The following is a 19,646-nucleotide window of genomic DNA, read 5'->3' on the forward strand; positions in this document are numbered from 1 at the left end:
CTCTTTGTTTTTTAATGTCACAGCACAACAGGGCTCTGTTCGGAGGACATTTCGCAATGAAAAAATACTCAGAATCGGCTAAAATTGTACCTATTTGCTTGAAAATGAGCCCTGATGTGAGTTTTAGGTCGGGCTGTGCCCATCCTGTGGGGGCTGTGACCGCACCAGTCCCCGGCAGCTTCCCCAGGTTATTTGCACAATTAAATTATTTATTTGCTCTGATTTTAAAAGGAAAAGGCCTGTCCTGGTTCCCAGCTTGGCTACCTGGGGCACCTTACATCAATGAACAAGGAAAGAACTTGGCACAGAAGGGGAAAAATCCCAATAACCCCACCAAAATAAGAAAGATTTGCTCCCCGCCAGTGCCCAGCTTCCCAAGGAAAGGTCTTGCTCCTCTGGGTATGTAATTCCACACGAAATCCAGCTCGGCAGCCCTGGCTTCGTGGGACCTGGTGCCTCCTGCAGAGAGAACACCCAGGCCTCCCACTGCCTCTGGACCTCAGGTCCTGCTGAAGGTGCCTGCAAGGGCTGACTTCAAAATGTGGGATTTGAACAAAAAGAAGGGAGCAAGGAAGGGCAAAGCTGGGCTGGCGTGTCTGTCAGGAATCGCACCCTTGCATCTCACCTTGTCTCAGTTTTAGGACAGTGCACAACCCCCCACCACCCCAGGAAACCAGCCAGAGGGAAAAAAGCAACCCTCATGGAAAAGCGACACCCCTGACGTGTGAGGGGCTGGGCTGGCAAACCCCAAATCCCCAATGGCACAAGCACTCCCAAACATCCCCAAAATCCGAACGCCAGATCCTCCTCTCCACCTCAGCAGCCTCAACCCTCCTGCCAACATCTGCACAACCTCAGAACCAAACATCCACAATTTCATAGGAAACCCCAAAGCCATCACTTCCTGGACACCTTTAAGTGCAAAACCAGGGCTGCCGACCATAGGAACTATAAATCCATGTGGTTTATCCCACTCTGCAACCTGGAGTCTGGAAATCCCTTCCTACAGCCTCATCACTCTGGATTTTTTTCTTCTTCATCACCCAAAAGGCTCCCTCAATTTCCTCGTGTTCCTTGTCCTGACCATGTTCTCACACATCCCAGGGACCTGCCTCCCTCTGCTGCTGGAGAAGGACACTACCAAGCCAAAAATGCCTCCACAAGAAGCTGCTGCAAACGCGAGAGGTTCAGCTCTGCTCCTCTTTCCCTGGCACAGGTACCTTCCCCCGGAGCCAGGATTTAGACACAGGATTAATGAAGGAGAGGGCAAATACAAAAAAAAAGCATCTTTCCTCAAAGATCAGCCTTCCACAGAGGGAATTCAGCAGCCAGGCCCTCAGTATTTTTAAAACTAGGTTTTATTTTTACCAAACATAAACTTTTTTCCAGAACACGGCAGCAGGACCAGCCCAGCCCCGCTCCAGCAGCGCAGGCTGGGAAGCGATTTATCCTGGGAAGGACAAATCCTGCCCACAGAAACCTTTGGAGGGGAATTCCTATGAAAGCTGCAGGATGGGCAGCGCTGGGGAGGCGCTGGGGTGGCGCTGGGGTGTCCCATCCCTGCTGGTTCCCTGTCCCTCCAGGCCAGGCTCCCCCCATCCAGCGCCTCCACGCGCAGAGCTCACGGGCACTCCCCGCAGTCTGAGATGATCACCTTCTGCTTTGGCTTCCCATCTTTGGTGCCCTGAGCCTTGGAGGAAAGAGCAGCAGGAATTGCGGGCACGGATCCTCAGGGCAGGAAGGAAGCGGGCTCTGCCCCCAGCACCCCCTGCCCTCACCTACCTCGATCTCCCGCACCACGTCCATGCCCTCCGTCACCTCCCCGAACACCACGTGCTTCCCGTCCAGCCAGTCTGTTTTGTCACAGGTGATGAAGAACTGGGAGCCGTTGGTGTTCGGGCCCGAGTTTGCCATGGACACCACCCCTGGGATCAGAGAGAGCAGAGTAGCGGCTGAGCACAGGAGCTGCTACTTCAGCCCAGCCCCATTCCCATGTCCCTCAAAACGCTGCCAGATCCAGGGGACCTCCTGGATATCAAAATCCACAGAAACTTCTGGAAATCAATTATACCGAGAAACACTTTCAAGTGTGAAAGATGCTCGGCTATTTTTAGCTGCAGTAACAGCAAAGCTGTTTGTATGGAGATAAACCTGCTTGCTTGCTCCTGGTTTTCACAGTCATGCTGTGACATTCCTCACTTAAAATAAAGCAGGAAAAGCAGCTTTGAAATTGGTTTTCCTTTATATAATACTGCAAATAACGTGGATGGAGAGGGAATGGTGCAATTCTGCTTGGTGAGACACGAGGGTCTGCGTGTGGCAGAATAATCGTAATAATTGTAATTCAGGGCTGCTGCTATCAACACGGCCAACACAGCCCAAACGTGGTTCCCAGATGCTGCTGAGCCATTTTCTCTCCAGTCTCTGCCCGCAGATGGTTCTACCTGGCCCCGTGTGCTTGAGGATGAAGTTTTCATCATCAAACTTCTTCCCGTAGATGGATTTGCCGCCGGTGCCGTTGTGGTTGGTGAAGTCTCCGGCCTGGCACATGAACTGGGGGATGACGCGGTGGAAGCTGCTGCCTTTGAAGCCAAATCCTTTCTCGTGGGTGCAGAGGCAGCGGAAATTCTCTGCATGGGGACGAAGGGGAGGGAGGTGAGAGCTGTGCCACCCTGGGAGTCACCAGGAGGGGAGGCTGAGCCCGCTCCTCACCGGCGGTCATGGGCACCACGTCGGAGCGCAGCAGGATCCGCAGCCGCCCCGCCGGTTTGTTCCCGATCTTGATGTCCATGTAAACCTGGGGGTTGACCCGGGATTTCTTGGCAGGAGGCTCATCCTGGGCAGGAAAATAAAGAAAAACAAGTTGAGGTGACACTGCTCTGCTCTGCCTCCAGCTTTACCTTCTTGTCCTTCGGGACAACGGGGATACAGATGGCTCCGGTTGTTTTTCCTACCTCCTGTGCCTCTGCTTTGGGGGCCTCTGCTCCTCCTTCCTCCTTGTTCTCCTCCAAAGTCTTCCCTGAAAACTTCTTCAGCCACTCATCATCTGACCAGACTGTGGCCACAAAAGGAAAGGTCAGAGCACAGGAACCGACCCAAAGGGCCACAGCCCAGCTTATGCACAGAGCTCCGAGCACCCCCAGGGATGTTCCAGCTCACCAGGCCTGGATGATCCTTCTTTAATCCGCATGGGCTTGGCCAGGTTCACGCGGATTGTCCTGCCAAAGAGCTCGGACTCATTCTGCAGAGGGGAAAAAAGCACAACAAAGCCCACCAAAAGGTATAAAACCACCGTGCCCCCCAAAGCCCCGCAGAGCTCAGAGCACAGAGCTTGTGCTCTCTCTGTAGCCCACGGCACCCAGGGCAGCAAAGCCACACATCCCCATGGAACAGGGAACAGCGTGGGAGCAGGGCCCATACCATATTGTCAATAGCTGCTGCTGCATCCTGCCAAAAAATGAAAATAAAATCATTATTAACATTTATTCTCAAGGCCCAGCAGAGCCATGTCCCAGCACCTCATTGTAAAGACGAATGCCGGGTTTTCCTAAAACCCATCTGTCCCAGGGATGTAAGAACTGATGGGTTTTGTAAAAGCCATATCCAAACCCCCTCCATGCGGGTCTCATCTTCAACAACCCACTAGCCCCTTGTATTTAAGATGCTTTATCGCTGCCATGAGAATTTGTGAGAGACTGGAGCCCAGGACAGATGACAAGAGGACAAATAAATGACAGCCCAAGGTGGCCATGAAACCAAGAAACCAGAGGATGGCGGCAGGGAAGCAGTTTGGGTTGGAAACAGGAAAAGCAGGAACTTCAGCCCAAGAGAAAACGGGAAAAGCGGGAACTTGGAAGAGCAGAACAACATCTGAATGCTGCGGTGGGTAACCCGCACCCGATTTCACAGATTTCTCCAAAAGCCCCAGCACTCGCCGGTTCCTCACCTCCGCCAGCTCAAACTCCACGAAGGCGAATCCTCGGTGCTTTTCTGGAGGGGCAGCACGGACACATCGGTTTCCACCCCGGGAAAGCCGCCGCCCCCCGAGCCCGCACCCCGGGGATGCTCCATCCCGCCAGGCACGCACCGGTCTCGTAGTCCAGCGGGATCTGGATGTCGGTGATGTCTCCGAAGGGGATGAAGGCGGCGTGCAGCACCTTCTCGTCCACCTCCTCGGCCAGCCCGCCTGCGGGGCGGCCAGCGGTCACCGGGCACCGCCGGCGGCCCCGGCCCCTCGGGGGTGCCCCAGCCCGGCCACTCACCCACGTACAGCACCCGCTTGGTGGCCGCCATCGCGCCCCGGAACGGCTCGGCCCGGCGCGGCCCGCCCCGGAACGGCGACAGCGCTCCGCCCTGCGCCGGGGCGGCCGCGACCGAGCGCGGCTGGTCCTGGCGGAAGGGGGAATCCCGGAGCTTTGCACTCCTGGCTCGCTCCTTCCTTCCACCCCGGCTCGTCCTGGCGGAAGGGAGAATCCCGGAGTTTTGTACTCCTGGTACGCTCCTTCCTTCCACCCCGGCTCGTCCTTATGGAAGGGAGAATCCCGGAGTTTTGCACTCCTGGCACGCTCCTTCCTTCCACCCCGGCTCATCCTGGCGGAAGGGAGAATCCCTGTTTTGCACTCCTGGCTCTCTCCTTCCACCCCATCCCAGGCTTTTCCTGAGCACCTGCCCTTTTCTGAAGCTGCGGCGTTCTGTGGGCTTAACAAAGGTGGTGTTTTAGGAGGGAACATCTTACAATTGTCTAAAGATACAGCAGTCATACTTATTTCAGAACCCCTGTCTGCCCTTCGCAGGCACCTCAGCCACCGACAGCCTCCGTGCCAGCTGCTGCCTCTCCCCGGGAGCAGAAACAGATGCTGGGGGAGTAAAACCCACTGCTCAGCATCATTTTTCATCCCCTCAGGTTTCAAAGATCCAAACTCACACACTGGACAGTTCAGCTCCTGCCCGAACGAGGGATTTTACCTTGGGGTGTGGAGTCTGCGATTCTCTCTTTCAGAATTAGTGCATGCTCTGTTTACCTGAATAAAGTTTTTTATCCCTAAGGATCACCCAAAATAAGTTTTGCAAAGCTTTAGCGATGCCAGTGCCAAAACTCAGCCACCTTTGGAGTATAAGAGCAGCAGAACCATTGAAGATCCAGCTGAGAAGGTAGAAATGTAGACAAAGACCAGCCCAAGCCCTTGTACTCGTCCCTTGAAAATACCTCCCCACCCCTTCTTAGATCACTCTTTACAGGCATCACCCCCTCAGATAATTTCAACCCAGCTGCCTCAAAATGCTCATCATCCAAAATTAGCAAGCAGAGCAAGTCAAATCCCTGTTTGATGTGTTCACTCCCCAATAACTGCCCATCAGTTTAACTTCACAAAGCCACACCACCTTTTTTTATCCAACAGAAATGATGACAAACACAGTACAAGTTTATTCATTTATTGATAAACGTTTTCCAAACTTTCCAAACTGGATTGTTCAATTAAACACAAACTCACAAAAATACTTCCAGCCTAAAATCCTCAATGTCCTCTTTAGAAGACATGAGGGGCAGCTCTGTTCTGGCAAAAGAAAAGCTTTCAAACCCCACCCAGATTCTGGTTTTGGAAACCTTGAGCTTCAGAGTTGGCTTTTTAAATAAGATATTTAAGATTAATTTACAAAATGCAATATAACTATGTGATACAATGCATGGCCTTGAGATCTGCAGGACAGTGAAAGATCTTCAAACATCTTGAGCCGACGTCTAGGAAGGAGATATTTGGCTTCTTTGGATCCTAGAGGGGAAAAAGGGAGAAAAATTACTCACAGCATCCCTGCTCCAGGCTAGAGAATATTCCAGAATTCCAAGGACTAAGGATTCCAGTATAATTGGTACAGAGAAGCTGCTCATGGTGGTCAGACGATCAGAAATTGTTATTATCCATAAGAAACTCAAATTCTTTGCCAGACCACCCAGTGAAAATAAGAACGCTCATCACTCTTCACCAGCTTGGGTTGTGACGTCTGATCACAAGCAGCTTCACAGAAAAGTATTTGAGATGGCAATTCCAGACAACCCACAGAAAACTGGATCATGAGAAACAGGAAGAGGCATTCCAAGAATCAAAATCCTTTATTCATAAATTAAACAAGAGCCAACTCCAAACACAGGTGACAGCACTCGTGTGGACAGACCGATGCAGTGAAACATTTCCAGCATTTATTATACCCTGAAGGCAGATGGCTTCCAGGATAAGGAATGGGCACTAAGAGCCTGTTTAGCCCCAAGATCATCACAGCTCATTGTGGCTATTTCCCAGATTAGCAGTTCCACAAGACTCATCCCCAGCATGCCAGCTCCAAGGAACACCTTTAACAACATCTTTAGACCCCTTAAACGAGCATCAGAATGAGTATTTCTTAAGTTCTACAAAAGTATTCTGCTGGGAGAAACTACTGTAGGAGCTTTTTGTTGTTGAAGAGTGGACTATGATCAGCTGAGTGCTGGTCACAGACCCAGGTCAATTGCTCACTAACAACTGCGTTTCATTTACGGATCCGGGAAGCTTTTCACTGAAGCTGAGGACCGAGACACTCACCAGTCATCCTGGTTCAAGAGGTAGCAGCAACCACACCCACTTTCTGGGCAGCTTCTTTCTTGGCTTGGTGAGCCTGCAGCACTGCCACAGCCTCCTCCACCTGGGGACACAAATCCCGTGAGATTTTCTCCCTGCTCAGAGCCTCCCACACCAAAAAAAAAAAAGGGAACACAGCAGCTCACCTTGGACCGGAGCGACTCTGGAGATTCCAGCATGTGCAGCAGCTCCGAGTTATCGATCTCTAGCAGCATTCCAGTGATCTTCCCCGCCAGGCTGGGGTGCATAGCTTGGATCAGAGGGAACAAACGCTCTCCTGAAGGAGAAAAAGGAGTTCAGACATGAGTTTGGATCTTTGAAACTTGAGGGGATGAAAAATGATGGGTGAGCAGTGGGTTTTACTCACCCAGCATCTGTTTCTGCTCCTGGGGAGGGGCAGCAGCCAGCATGGAGGCTGTCAGTGGCTCCTGGCCCTGCACGTGCACTGCGGGCTGAGGTGCCTGCAAAGGGCAGACAGGGGTTCTGAAATAAGTATGACTGCTGCATATTTAGACAACTCTAAGATGTTCCCTCCTAAAACACCACCTTTGTCAGGCCCACAGAACACCTCTGCTTCAGAAAAGGGCAGGTAAGGTGCCCTTGGCTCCCAAGCACTCCCTGCAAGTGGAATGTCACACAGGAACACCATAAATACCTTATGAAAACTGATCAAACATCATGAAATGCTGAGAAAGCCAGGTGTGGATGGTGCTTTCTTTCAATGATACCCCAGTGAGAACTTGGCAAAGAGGAGAGAGACTTAAATGGTTGCAAAATGGGAACAAAGAGCCAAGAAAAATATCCTTGCAGCCAGTCTGGCTACAAAAGGGCTTGTGAGTACAAGACAGATAAACCAACCAGGGTGCCCCTGGCAAAGGCACAACTGCCAGGTTTTTAAATTCCACATTAGGCCTGTCTAGGTCATAAAGTAGCTTGAAGTTTCTATAAAAATACTTCAGTTGCATGTGAAACCGCAGGGACTCCCCAGCCCAGCCCCTGGTGGTACCTGCAGAGGCTGGACACCCGGGTGTGGGCTGCGGACACTTGAGGCATATTTGTAAGGAGGGACAGCCCTGGGAGCAGGGGCAGCTACGGGAGGACGGGGAGCCAAATTCTGTGCTGCTGTGCCGACACCTGCAAAGGAAGGAGAACGCTGTGACAAACTGTGCAGCAACACGCAAACAAGTTGGGACGTCTGGCTTTAATCCCGAATTCAAACTACGCTCTGCATGGTGATACTTCTTTAGAAACCAAAGTGTAGCTGGTTACTTCAGGGAGGGGCTGCTCTCTCTAGAACCAATCCATAGATTCCACACCTTTTGTTTTATAGCTGGTCACTGGAAAAAAATTAATTTGGATCCTCTCCTCTGAAAGCAAACCCCATAAGCTACAGAGATTTTTGAGTGGTGTTGCAGAGGTGTAGAGATGAGTCCCAAACCAGTGAGGAACCCATCTGGATTTCCGCTGCTGCGCTGTAGCACCAAGTGCCCCCAGACCTGCACTGCACAGTGAGGAACGGGAATGAGGCCAGTGCTGGCTCTGCTCTTTGCAGACATCCCAGGTCTCACAACCAACTCTGGGAGTAAAAGTCCAGTCTCCACAGCATCCTCCTCCCTCCCAGAGAAGGGGGAAAGCCCAGGAAGAGACCCCTTCTTACCGACTCTCTGGGCAGCGGCGGGGAGGCCCCGGGAGGCCGGGGCATTGGCGGGGGCCAGGTGGCGCAGGGCGGGCCGGGGCCCCGACTGGCGCATGGCATTCGGCATTCCCTGGAAGCCTAAGGGATGGAACGAGGGGAAACCCTCAGAGAAGGGAACCAGCTGGCAAGGCAGGACAGTCAGCTGCAGGGGTGGTGCACGGGAAGAATCAGAAAATCACAGAATATGCCGAGTTGGAAGGGACACACAAGGGTCAGAGGCGAGGTCCCGGCCCTGCACAGGACCATTCCCACAAAGGAAAGCATTAATTGTTCCTGCTGGGAAGTACAGCCCCCAAAGGGTCCTACAACCAGAACAGCCTCTGCCACTCTCACCTTGAGGTCTCCCTCCTTGCTGCCACCGCGGGTTGGGTCTCATCTGTGTCATTTGGTTGGGTGCATAGTAAGTGGGTCTGCTCTGAGCCTGGAGGAAGATCAGATAAGCTCAGAGGCAACATCCAAGTGCATCACAAACATTGTTTACAACTGCTTTGGCCGTTGCCAGGACTCAACACTCAGGTCGGATTAAGAGGACAGGCAGCTGGCAAGTCCCAGAATTAACTTTGCTGCAGCACCCCTCATTAGGAGCTGCTGTTTACAGGCACAAGAAAGGCTCAGTGAGGTTAACACAGGTTAAAAACCCCACAGCAGCTCACCTGGGGCACAGCGGGCATGAAATACCCGCCAGCAGCAGGCTGGAACTGGTTGATGATGGTGTTGGCAGGCAAGGCCCTCATGCCAGCGATGCGCTGCATGTACTGGTTGGTGAGATGGGCCTTCCTCTCCTCCTTCCGCTGTGCCAAAGCCACATAGAGGGGCTTGGAGCCCACGATGCGCCCGTTCATCTCTGTCACAGCCTTGGTGGCCTCCTCTGGAGAGGAAAAGCAGACAAAGCCAAACCCTTTGCTCCGTCCATCTTCCAGCATCACCTGCAGTAAAGATCAATTGCTAATGGAGTACCAGTACAACTGAGCTGAAGAATGCGTGGGTTTTTTAGATTTTAGGTAGGATGTAGCCTGTTGCAGAGGTGTAGAGACAGGTTCTCATGAGGAGTCACCTGTCTGGATTTGCTCTGCGTTGCTGTCAGCACCATGTGTCCCCAGGCCTACACTGCACAGTAAGGAATGGGAAAGATTTGGTGCAGTTCTAAATGCACAGAGGAAAACGCCATTTCACGCTTATCACCTCAAGCAACCATGTTTGCAACTTCCTGCCTCCCCTTTTGGTAAGGGAATGAAGTTTTCAGTAAAATCCCACTATTTACTAGCCAAGGTGTTTTCAGAATCACAACAACCGCAGGTTAAGAACAGCCCTTTAATCCTATGTCAGACAACAATTCCTTCTTCAGGCTTCAAAACCCAAGTAACCCCCAAATCCCACAATACCTTGGCACTCGTTATTGACCCAAAAGGCGAGAACTCCTTCCTCAGTTTCTCATCATCTATAGTGTCATCTAGGTTTTTAATGTACAGGTTAACACCCTGGAAGGGAGACAACAGCATGACATTCACAACATTAAAAAAAAAAATCTTAAGCACATCAACTTACCCATCTGCCAGAGCTGTAATTTATCTGAAAACTCTTAATTTAGCATCATGTTCCTTATACACCACCCAAAGCTGAAGGTGATAAATGTTGCAAAGGCGTAGAGACAAGATCCACTGTGGTGAAAGGGAGCTTGTCTGGATTTCCTCTGCCTTCCTGTGGCATCATCGCGTGTCCCCAGTCCAGCACTGCACCTCAGGGAGTGGGGGAGGTTCAGATGCCACCTCTGACATGACCCAGTTCTGCCACAAACTACAGAGAGCAGAGCAGAGCTGTGCTCTCTCTTCCATCCCTCCAGGGATCCCCATTTGAATGTCAAGGAGACTGCATGCCTGTTGTCTCACATCCTCCTAAACACTTTCAGCACCAAGACTAAGCCCTGATGCCCCCTTTGCCCCCAAATACCACGGAGACATCTCTGTGTTTTAACCCAGGATGTCTCACAGGACAATAACAACTCTGTAACTCCTTCAACAGACCAGAAATAGTGCTTAAATTGAGAAAAGAAACAGATTATTCACCTGGTACCGGCTGAGTCTCTCCTGTTTTAGCTGTTCAAACCTCCTTTTCAGCTCTGCCTGGCGCTCAGCCTTCTTCTGTGCTCTGCCCACAAACAGCATTTTCCCATTGATGTCTTTCCCGTTCATTTCTTCCACTGCCTGCACAGAGGGTTCAAGAGGAAACTCTCAGCTGCTGCAGCAGGACAGCCCCTGATGCTGTCAGAACAGGACTGCCCAGAGCTGACGCTGTGCCCCTGCCTGTCAGTCAATAAATCAGAGTTTGCACGTTACCTTTGCACTGCTCCTGTTAACAACAGGCCCATTAAACACAAGCTGAAGTTATCACAGACCAAGCTGACACACCACAGAGCACGGAACTAACGTGGGAATTCCTCCCCACCCTTTCTTCTAATTAAAACTACATTTTAACAAGCATTCTGCTTAGAAAAGACCATTTTTGAGCAATGTTCTCGCTCTAGGTGCCCTCCTCCTCCTTCAGCCCTGCACTGTACTATTTCTTCCGCAATTAACATTCTCGGTTATACCACTGCACTCTGTGTGGATCTAGGAAACTGGAGGAATGCCAAGTTACCCTTGAATGTCAAGCTATTAAGGTGCCAAAGGCTTCCACGTTCCCACATCCAGAAGAGGTCATGCCCGAGGCAGAATTATCTTCCATTTCAGAAACAGACCCCCAAGATAAACCAAGTTTTTCTTCTCTGAAGTTATCCAAGCAGCATAAAAGTTGGCCCTACCTTGTTGGCCTCTTCGTGCTTTTCAAAGCTTACAAAGCCAAAGCCTTTGGATTTTCCAGTGGGGTCTGTCATCACTTTAACACTCAGAGTTTTACCTGTTACCAAGGGACAGGGTTAGTAAAATATCAAAAGTATTTCGAGATTATTCAATTCCACATAATAGCTCCAGTCCTCAGCCTTAAAGTGACACAGGTAGGAGTCACAGTAGCAGTGAAACTACCACGTTTCGTGAAATTCACAGCCTCAATAAAAGTATTTCTGTATTTACCATATTTGCCAAAGAGCTCCTTTAGTCTTTCATCATCCATGTCATCCCCAAAGTTCTTAATATAGACATTGGTGAATTCCTTTGCCTTGGCTCCCAGCTCAGCTTCCCTCTCTTTACGAGACTTGAATCGCCCAACAAATCTGTAATATAAAAAAAATGAAAAACCCAATAAACAGATTGGCCTCAAGAGTGAAAAAATAATGTGTGACTTGCAGTGAGGCAAAAAAAATGAGTGTGCAGTAGGAGCTGGGAACGGGGACAAGAAAGGGTGACAGCAGAAGACAACAAACAGCCCACAGACCACCCAGAAAAATCACCTGTGCTGTGGCTGGCCAAGGACTCCCAGTGGCCCTGACAGAACCCACCCCAGCCCGCTCGCAGAGAGGCGGCAAACCAAGGCTCGGTCAGGGAAACCCCCCAGTCCTGGAATGGAGGGGTAGCAGGCCATGGCTTGGGCAGGGTCACTCACCAGCCCTGGAGTGGAGAGGAAGCAGGCCAAGGCTTGGGGCAGGAGAACCAGTGCCTTGTGTGTCCCTGTTAATACCGAGATGCATCCCGGAGCATGTGAGCGCTGCTGCTGCCGCCTGTGACACTCACACTTTGCGGTCGTTGAGCAGCATGCCGTTCATCTTCTCGATGGCCCTATCTGCAGCATCCTGGGTCTCAAAGTGCACAAAGGCGTAGCCCTTAGAGCCATTCTCATCACACACCACCTGCAGGACACGGAGCAAAGCCAGGCATCAGCGTCCCTCCTCTGCCACGGCCGAGGTGAAAACGCGTTACTGCCAAAGGTCAGCACGAGGCAGCTCCTGACAAGGGTCAGTGCCAGCAAACACCACCTGCGTGCCAGATTCCTGCACTTCATGACCAAATCTGATGTAATCAGCAATCCCTGAGGTTTTGGTCAACTCCGCCTTTCAGAGATTCAGCTTTAACACCAAGGTGATAGGCTTGATCTCTGCAGGCATCATTCATTTAAATAGCTGGACTTGATGAGCTTTGTGCGTCCCAACTCAGAATATTCTGTGATTCTGCTCCTTACACCTGACAAGAAGTGTCCCTTTCACTACACTCAAATCCCTGATCATGTCCCCACCCCAAAAGAACTGGACAAAGTAACCACATCTCACCTTACACGACAAAATGTTTCCAAACGCCGAGAATGTGTCGTAAAGTGCCTTGTTATCAATGGATTTGTCCAGGTTCTTGATGAAGACATTCCCAACCCCTGACTTCCTCAGGGAAGGGTCCCTCTGAGACCACATGATGCGAATGGGTTTCCCTTTGATCACATCAAAATTCATGGTATCGAGAGCTCGCTCAGCTGCAAGAGAAGCCAAGAACAGATTTCTGGGGTTGGTTAGAAAAAATAAAGGTTTCTATGGGGTAAGTGATCCTTTCCTCCGAATTTTAGTCAGCTCATGGAGGCATCTGGGATATTATCAGAGGTGATCAGTGATTTTTTAACTCAGTGTTTCAAGGGAGGTATTTGCAGCACAGTAAGTCTGTAAAAGGTTTCACAGACTTTAAATTTACATTATAGCAATATATTCACCACCACAGCGAAGTGGATATCAAAATGCCTGGTTTATTAACTATATTATCAAATTATTATAAAGGTAAATGACTCCACCTAAAGAAGGAAAGGAAAACCAAGAAACTCTGGTTAAAAAAAAAAAAAAGTCAAAATGTGACTGTGTGGCTGTTTTGCTTTTCATAAAGCTCACATCTCCCCATCCTCATTTCTATTCAGAGAGAAGGATCATCTCCCTGTCAGGTCAGGGAAAATGTGCACGAACACATGGCTGGCTGTGAGGACATGAGTCAGCTTCTACATAACTTATGTGGCCAAAAAATGATTCCCAAGTTGCTCAAGCTAAAGATGACAAGAAAGTTGAGAAAATTCTGGGGGGGAAAAAGTCTGTACACCCCATCTGATTAACAGGGAAGTGTTTATCTAAACTCTCAAACGCCAGCTCTGTCATTCTAACCTGCACTGAAACCCCCCTCCACAAGGCTATTTCTGCTGCCTGCTGGTGTATTAAAAGGATCATTACATACACACATCAGGATCTTGTTCATAAAATTGAGATGCTTGCACTGTTCTGTGCCAGAAAACACTCCCAGCATGGAGCAAGCAGAGAAGAAAGAAAGACTCTTAATTCTCAGCATGAAGCAGGCAAAGAGATGGAAAGACACGCAGTAAAATCAAGGAAAATTAACAGAGCAGAACCCAAGCTTTGACAAATTTGTTTGGCTCAGCTCTCCCAGGCCACCTCCACTCTGTGGAATTTGCTGATTAGATTTCAGGGGCAGAAAATGCAAAGAAAAGACGGATCTGAACACCTTGCACACGACTTGGCTTAGCTTGTGCAGCCTGAGTAACCCCTCAGCATGTCCCAAAACTACCTCCAGGGATTCCAATGGAATACTGCCTATCAAAGCCTGCACTCCCTACTCCCCATGCCAGCTTCTAGTACTGCATGGAAGTTTCTCAGAATTTGTCATGTCCTTTGAAATGTGTTTTTTCGTTCTTGCTGCTTTTTAAATTGAAGTGGGACCATCACTGTTCTCCCCACACATAAATCCAAACAAGCTCTGCTGGAAAAAAAAATACATATAATTTAAAGGACTCCAACAGCTCTGTTTAGACCAAGGTGTTAAATGCAATTAACTGCCAGGCTAAAATGAATCCTCAGCTTCTGCTCCAAGTCCATGCAAGCCAGGTTCTTGCTGCAGTCCTTTCCTAGTGCAGGCAGCTCAGCAGACTCGTCAAATTTGGCAGTGTTTATTTATAGCAGGCAGAGGTCCTGCAGAAGCATGTGCTGGCAAGGGCACAAACTGGGTGGATAACACCATCTGCAGCAGGAACAGGCTCCTGCTGGAAGGTGAGGAGCAGATCCAGCAGTGGCTGTAACCGGGGGGAGCTGCGAAGGCTCCAGAGCAGTTAGGAAGTTCCCCCCGGTTCTTCCAAGCTCCCTGAGCAGATACTATGGCACTGCTCTTTCAACAGGTTGCTACTGTTCCACTCTATTATTACACAGCGCTTGAAATTCGCCCAGACACTTCTGGTAGAGCGTGAAAGCCCTTCACGGATTCCCCGAGGGATGTGTGCCACACCCACAGGTGGAAATGCAACCCCACTACACCAGGACCTCAGAAAACCCGCAAGGGATCTGCAAAAGATCTGTGAATGACTCACACCGAGCACATCTGATTCATTTCCCTCATCTGAGCAAACACCTTCTCGTTTTCTCCTATTTAAGACACAAAGCTTCAGCCATTTCAGTTCCCGTATCTGTTTCTCCCCCGCTGGTTCCCGCCATCCCTCCAGCAGACTCAAATGCAGTTCATACAGAACATTAAACACACTCACAGCCCCTTTCTGGCTTCCTTTTCATTTCATTTTCACCTCAACACTCACTGCAGTTTGCCTCAGGCCTCAAGAGCAATTAACCTCCCTTAGAGATGCAGAGTTAACACAGTGCTGGAATTAATGGCTGTGGTTTGAGCAGCATGAAGACTGATAACCAACCTCACACCCCAAGATTCACCCAGGAGAAACTCCACACAAGGAGTTTTATTCTCCCTAAACCTCCGGGCTCTCACTGAGGTCACTGAGCAAAAAAGTCCTGACAAGGAAAGCATACAGTACAAATTTAGCCACTTTTTTTTTTTAATGGTGCATATTCAAAAGAATTCCTCAATCACTGAGGTTACAACAAAAAGCTACTGCAATGAAGCTTGTGCCAGTACCAACTCTTCCCTTTTAGCTTCACAGTTTGCCTTACACAGGACCGCCTTTACACTGCCTTCAAGGAGGAGAACAAACAAGTTTGTCTATACTTTCCTACAGAAACACGTATCTACTCCCAGCCCAGGGATCCTCCTTCGCTTGGGAAGCATCCTGTTCCTCCTACACTTTGAAAACACCTTATCTCTGCAGCCAAACTAAAGTTTCTCTGTTTCATTAACACGAGTTGCCATTTCTTGACTGTCAGTGTTTGGAATTCAATTGCACTAAACACATGAAAAGAGAAATTCACCTTGTTTGTTGAGTTTGTTTCCTTTCCCTTCTTCACAGTCAACAAGAATAAATATTAACAAGCACTGCTGAGCCTGAATTAGCCAGAACTTTGAAGTGTTTCCTTACCCTGCCTATCACAGGAGGACAGGCTCAGAATTCAGCATTCCCTGGTTACTACAGCAAGGAACTGCAATCAAAACCAGCAGAGCTCATTTCACCTAAAAATAACCTCTCTGCAGCAGACCACTGCCAGTTAGACAATGCCTGTCCAGCATCCCTCCAGCAGCTAAAAAAGTTGTAAAGAAAAACACAAGTTTTGGCCCAGTTTGGACACAGGAACCTGGAAGCGCAAAGCATGCTCAAAACGTGAGTGTGAGCTCCTCGTGACCCTGAAATGAGGGGAGTTCTGGCTGCTTGATTTGCTCTGTGGACACAGGGGCAGAGTCCTGCTTTAGAAAACACAAAAATAAGTTAAAACATTGCTTTCTTCAGATCTACAAAGCCCTCACCCTTCCACAAAAGGTGCCAAGGAAATGCAAACTATCATTTATCAATCTTTTTAGTACCTACCACCAGTTCAAACATACAATGTGTCCACAAGAAGTGTGCATAGCACAAAACCTCCTGATTGCTGTAAGCACCTACTCTCAGCCATAAATCCAACCAGATTCCTACAGTGCTCCCCTCAGCTTCAGCGGGATGAAGCCCAAGTGCATTTCTGATTATACATTCCTGGAAGAAAACACAGAATCCCTCGTCCTCTCAGGAAGCCTCATGTAGGCAAGTGGCACCTTAAAAACAGTCCGGATTTCGACATTTTACAACAAAAATTATGTTCTTCATAGTCAAGGGGTTTTTTTGGTTTGGTGGTTTTTTTGAGAGAGAGAGACCACAACCCTCTTCCAAACTATCTGTCCATGTCCTGCTGCATTACATGCAGAGTGCATTTTACTTATGCAGGGTAACACACACTGCAATTTGACAGGAAAAAATCATAAATTCACATCTCTTCATGAGAGCAGTAGGAGTTTGACTATTTCCCTGTCCCGATATCCACTCAAACGATTAGGTTTAAACCACTTGACCTTCTAAGACCTACCAGTAACAGGACACCACTTACTTGCTCCAAGTATCACTTCAAGTCCAGGAGCTTCCTAAAATGTCTGCTGCCTCCCCAGCAGCCCAGAATGGTGCAGCCTCCCCCTAAATTCCTGTCTATTTATTACCATAAAAGATTACCTTGGAATATGTTGGGAGGGCCCCCATTTGTACAAGGTGCAAAATGCTTCTGCTAAAGCACACGAGACCAGCTGCTGATCCCTTCTGAAATCACTCTTTGCTTTGAGAGAATTTTATCTATGCAGAATTTTACTTCTGCACCCCATCTCCCCAAAATTCATCCAATCCAAGCTGCAGTTCCTTCCTGGCTTTGCTTCTGCTGCTTGTTTTTATTTCTCTGATCCTGCAAAATGAGATCAGAGCCGAAGGAGGGCAGGTGAGCTGGGATAACTTTACTCAGCACATAAACGAACCAAGGTGGTTTTATAAGAGGCACTCAGGGCAGGATAGGCTCTCAGGTTCCTTCCTTCTCTGAGAATCTTTAAAACACAAATACACCGCCACCCCCCCAAAAACTCACTTTTTTGAGTGCCATGAATGAGAAATTATGCAGTGGGGTGCAAGTCAGCTTTCAATCAGCATGACAAAGGAAAGGATCAAAAGTGCTCAGTCAGATCAGCCCAAGGAAATGGCATCAGAAGGAACTGCCCTGCAGAGGATGGAAGCTCTGCAAAAACGTAAAGTAAGAAAAAACCTGCCACAGGAAAGTTTACTTGTTGCTGAAGTCTGTGCTGCTGTAAACTGTTTCTGATTCAGGGGAAAAGCTCACTCTCTTCTCTACTTGGATGCCTCTATCACGTAGAGATGCCGTTAAACCCCAGCACAGAGCCATAAACTTGCAGCAGTCAGCAGGCAAAGCTCTGAAAACTGGGGCAGAAAACGCTGACCCATTTTCCTTCCAGAAAAGACGTGTTCCAAAATGACCTCTCCTGTCCCATCTTTCACATGCTGCTTCAGCTCTGCAACACCTGGCTTTGAGTAGGAAACAAAGTGTAAAAAAAGAGAGTCTGGCAAGAGCAAAGCAAATGTGGCTTCTGCACATGAGACAATCTGGCTTTCCACACATTGAACGAAGTGTTTTATTTCACTTTAAAGCAAGAACACCACTTCCCAAACTGGGAGGCACATCCAGCTGCTTGAACACAGCAGATATTAAATTTATTAAACTGGGAGTGTGAGGAGCAGCCACAAGATCGATCACTTAACTGAGTACTCAACCAGGGCTGACTACTCCAAACTTTCTCTGCTAGGACTGGCTGCACAAATCCCCACAGAAACAGCCCCAAGCTACCCCAGAATGAAGGGAAACACAGCAGGGATTATTTTCTTACGCGAGAAACAAACACAAATCTCCGAAATTTGGTATCATTTCAAGAAACAGGCATGTCTAAAAAAGATGTTACTAAGTGCACTTACAGAGCACTTTATAGACACCAAGAAGTAAAAAATACTCTTGTTGCAATCACCAGAAAGGGACGACTCCCTCTGTAACGCTGTGGTGGGCAGCTACATGACAAGGCGCGAGTTAGCGGGGAAAAAACGCCAGGGATGCGGCCGCAATTGTCACTTACCATCTGCGGGCTGCTGGAAATTGACGTAGGCATAGCCCAGGGAGCGGCGGGTGATCATATCCCTGCAGACCCGGATGGACAGCACGGGGCCAGCCGGGCTGAACTTCTCATAGAGCATGGCCTCGGTGATATCGGGGTGCAGGTCCCCCACGTACAGCGAGGCCATGGGGTAACTGCTGGCGGCCGTGTTCATCTTCCCCTCGGCGCTCTCAGCCACTGGGGGTTTTCACTTGGGGTCTCAAGTCAAGCTTCTTATAAATATTAATTCGGGGGGGGACACTCAAACTCTTATTCAAAGCCTAAGCTGCGGCCGGATGAAGCCTGGGACAAGGGGGATGGCGGCAGGGTGGGCACCGGGACACAGCGCAGCTGAGAGGGTTGTGCAAACTTGAAAATCAGCAAAAACACCCCAAAGTTAAGCCTTTGGAGAGCAGGGATCGGAAAAGACGTCAAAATTCACACGCCAGCTCCTGAGCGCTTTGAGGCTAAAACCTCCTAAACCCCAACGTCTCTTGTGTGTTTTGCTTCGATTTAGCCCAGATTCTGCAGAGCGGCGGCCCGTTGGTTTTCTGAGGGAATAATAACAACAACAAATAGATAAGGCTCTAACACGCATTAATGTAACTATTTCTTTTAAAATTGTCTCGGCAGGCTAGCCTAAAGGTATTATAAATAAACGAGAGCGGCGTGGCGGCGCGGGGCGCTCCGGCCTGAAGGCGGGCGGACAGGGCGCGGCCGCCGCCGCCGCGCTCTCCCGGCGCACCGCGCTCCCCCGAGCCCTCCCTACCCCGCGGGGCCGACCCGGACTCACGCGGTGCGGCCGCGGCGAGCGGAGGAGCGGCGGTTCCGAGCGGCGGCGGCGGGCGGCCCTTTATAGGCGCCGCGGCGGCGCGAGTGGGCCGCGGTGCCACCGAGAGGAGGGGCCGGGCCCGGGCCGGAGCGCCCCGCGCCGCACGCAGCGCCCCCCAGGAGGCGGGAGGAGCCGCCCGGCTCCGCCATTTCGGGGCCGCCGCAGGAGAACGGTAAAGTTCTTGATTGAAGTTGGAAATGGTGTGTCTCCCCTAATTAGTTTTAGGATAATAAAAGCAAGGAGATGATGGAGAGGGTCCGGCAAAAGGCACCAAGATGATTTTGGGGTCTGGAGCATCGCCCCCATGGGGGGAGACTGCGGGAGCTGAGCGCGGTTATTCTGGAGAAGGGACGGCTGAGAGGGGATCCCGTCAATCCATAAAAATATCCTCAAGGGGTGTTAGAGGATGGTGCCAGACTCTGTTCAGTGGTGCCCAGCAAGGAGCAGCAGCCATAAACTAAAACGCAAGTTTCATCTCAACATTTATACAGATTTGGGGACAAACAATCCCCGGTCGGCCGCTGCCAGAGAGATGGATGCACAGCAACAAACCCCAGAAGAGTTTTTGGGGTTGTTTTCCCTCCCACCCCATCTTACACCTGCAGATGTCTCACAGGGCAGCTCAGTCCCACCATAAAACAAAAAACATCCAGGGAAGCCTCCTGGGGAGAGCAGGGCCATGGGGCTGGGACCGGGGCACGGAGCAG

At 49.9% G+C, this 19,646-nt stretch overlaps 2 protein-coding genes and 3 non-coding genes across 5 annotated transcripts; all 5 read right to left on the minus strand.

Annotated features, from left to right (window-relative positions):
- Positions 1–1,340: 1,340 nt before the first annotated feature.
- On the minus strand, positions 1,341–4,318 carry PPIE (peptidylprolyl isomerase E). Its single transcript, XM_040086014.2, has 10 exons — positions 4,263–4,318; positions 4,088–4,186; positions 3,947–3,990; positions 3,421–3,447; positions 3,160–3,241; positions 2,955–3,055; positions 2,713–2,836; positions 2,445–2,630; positions 1,783–1,925; positions 1,341–1,690 (listed from the first exon to the last, which is right to left on the minus strand). Exons 1-10 carry the CDS (start codon positions 4,291–4,293, stop codon positions 1,622–1,624), a joined length of 906 nt encoding a protein of 301 aa, XP_039941948.1. The 5' UTR covers positions 4,294–4,318; the 3' UTR covers positions 1,341–1,621.
- Positions 4,319–5,417: 1,099 nt separating this feature from the next.
- Positions 5,418–19,007, minus strand: PABPC4 (poly(A) binding protein cytoplasmic 4). Its single transcript, XM_040086013.2, has 16 exons — positions 18,901–19,007; positions 18,090–18,658; positions 12,503–12,696; positions 11,970–12,085; positions 11,373–11,512; positions 11,105–11,199; positions 10,371–10,508; positions 9,690–9,785; positions 8,961–9,233; positions 8,641–8,728; positions 8,269–8,385; positions 7,618–7,745; positions 6,979–7,072; positions 6,758–6,888; positions 6,576–6,675; positions 5,418–5,771 (listed from the first exon to the last, which is right to left on the minus strand). Exons 2-15 carry the CDS (start codon positions 18,280–18,282, stop codon positions 6,589–6,591), a joined length of 1,890 nt encoding a protein of 629 aa, XP_039941947.1. The 5' UTR covers positions 18,283–18,658; positions 18,901–19,007; the 3' UTR covers positions 5,418–5,771; positions 6,576–6,588.
- LOC120763272 (small nucleolar RNA SNORA55) lies at positions 8,016–8,145 on the minus strand. The gene has a single exon (XR_005704067.1). It is a non-coding gene; the product is annotated as a small nucleolar RNA SNORA55 (small nucleolar RNA).
- Positions 9,319–9,446, minus strand: LOC120763271 (small nucleolar RNA SNORA55). The gene has a single exon (XR_005704066.1). It is a non-coding gene; the product is annotated as a small nucleolar RNA SNORA55 (small nucleolar RNA).
- On the minus strand, positions 9,935–10,070 carry LOC120763273 (small nucleolar RNA SNORA55). The gene has a single exon (XR_005704068.1). It is a non-coding gene; the product is annotated as a small nucleolar RNA SNORA55 (small nucleolar RNA).
- Positions 19,008–19,646: the final 639 nt, after the last annotated feature.

This window comes from Hirundo rustica, chromosome 25, assembly GCF_015227805.2.
Source record: "Hirundo rustica isolate bHirRus1 chromosome 25, bHirRus1.pri.v3, whole genome shotgun sequence".
NCBI lineage: Eukaryota > Metazoa > Chordata > Aves > Passeriformes > Hirundinidae > Hirundo > Hirundo rustica.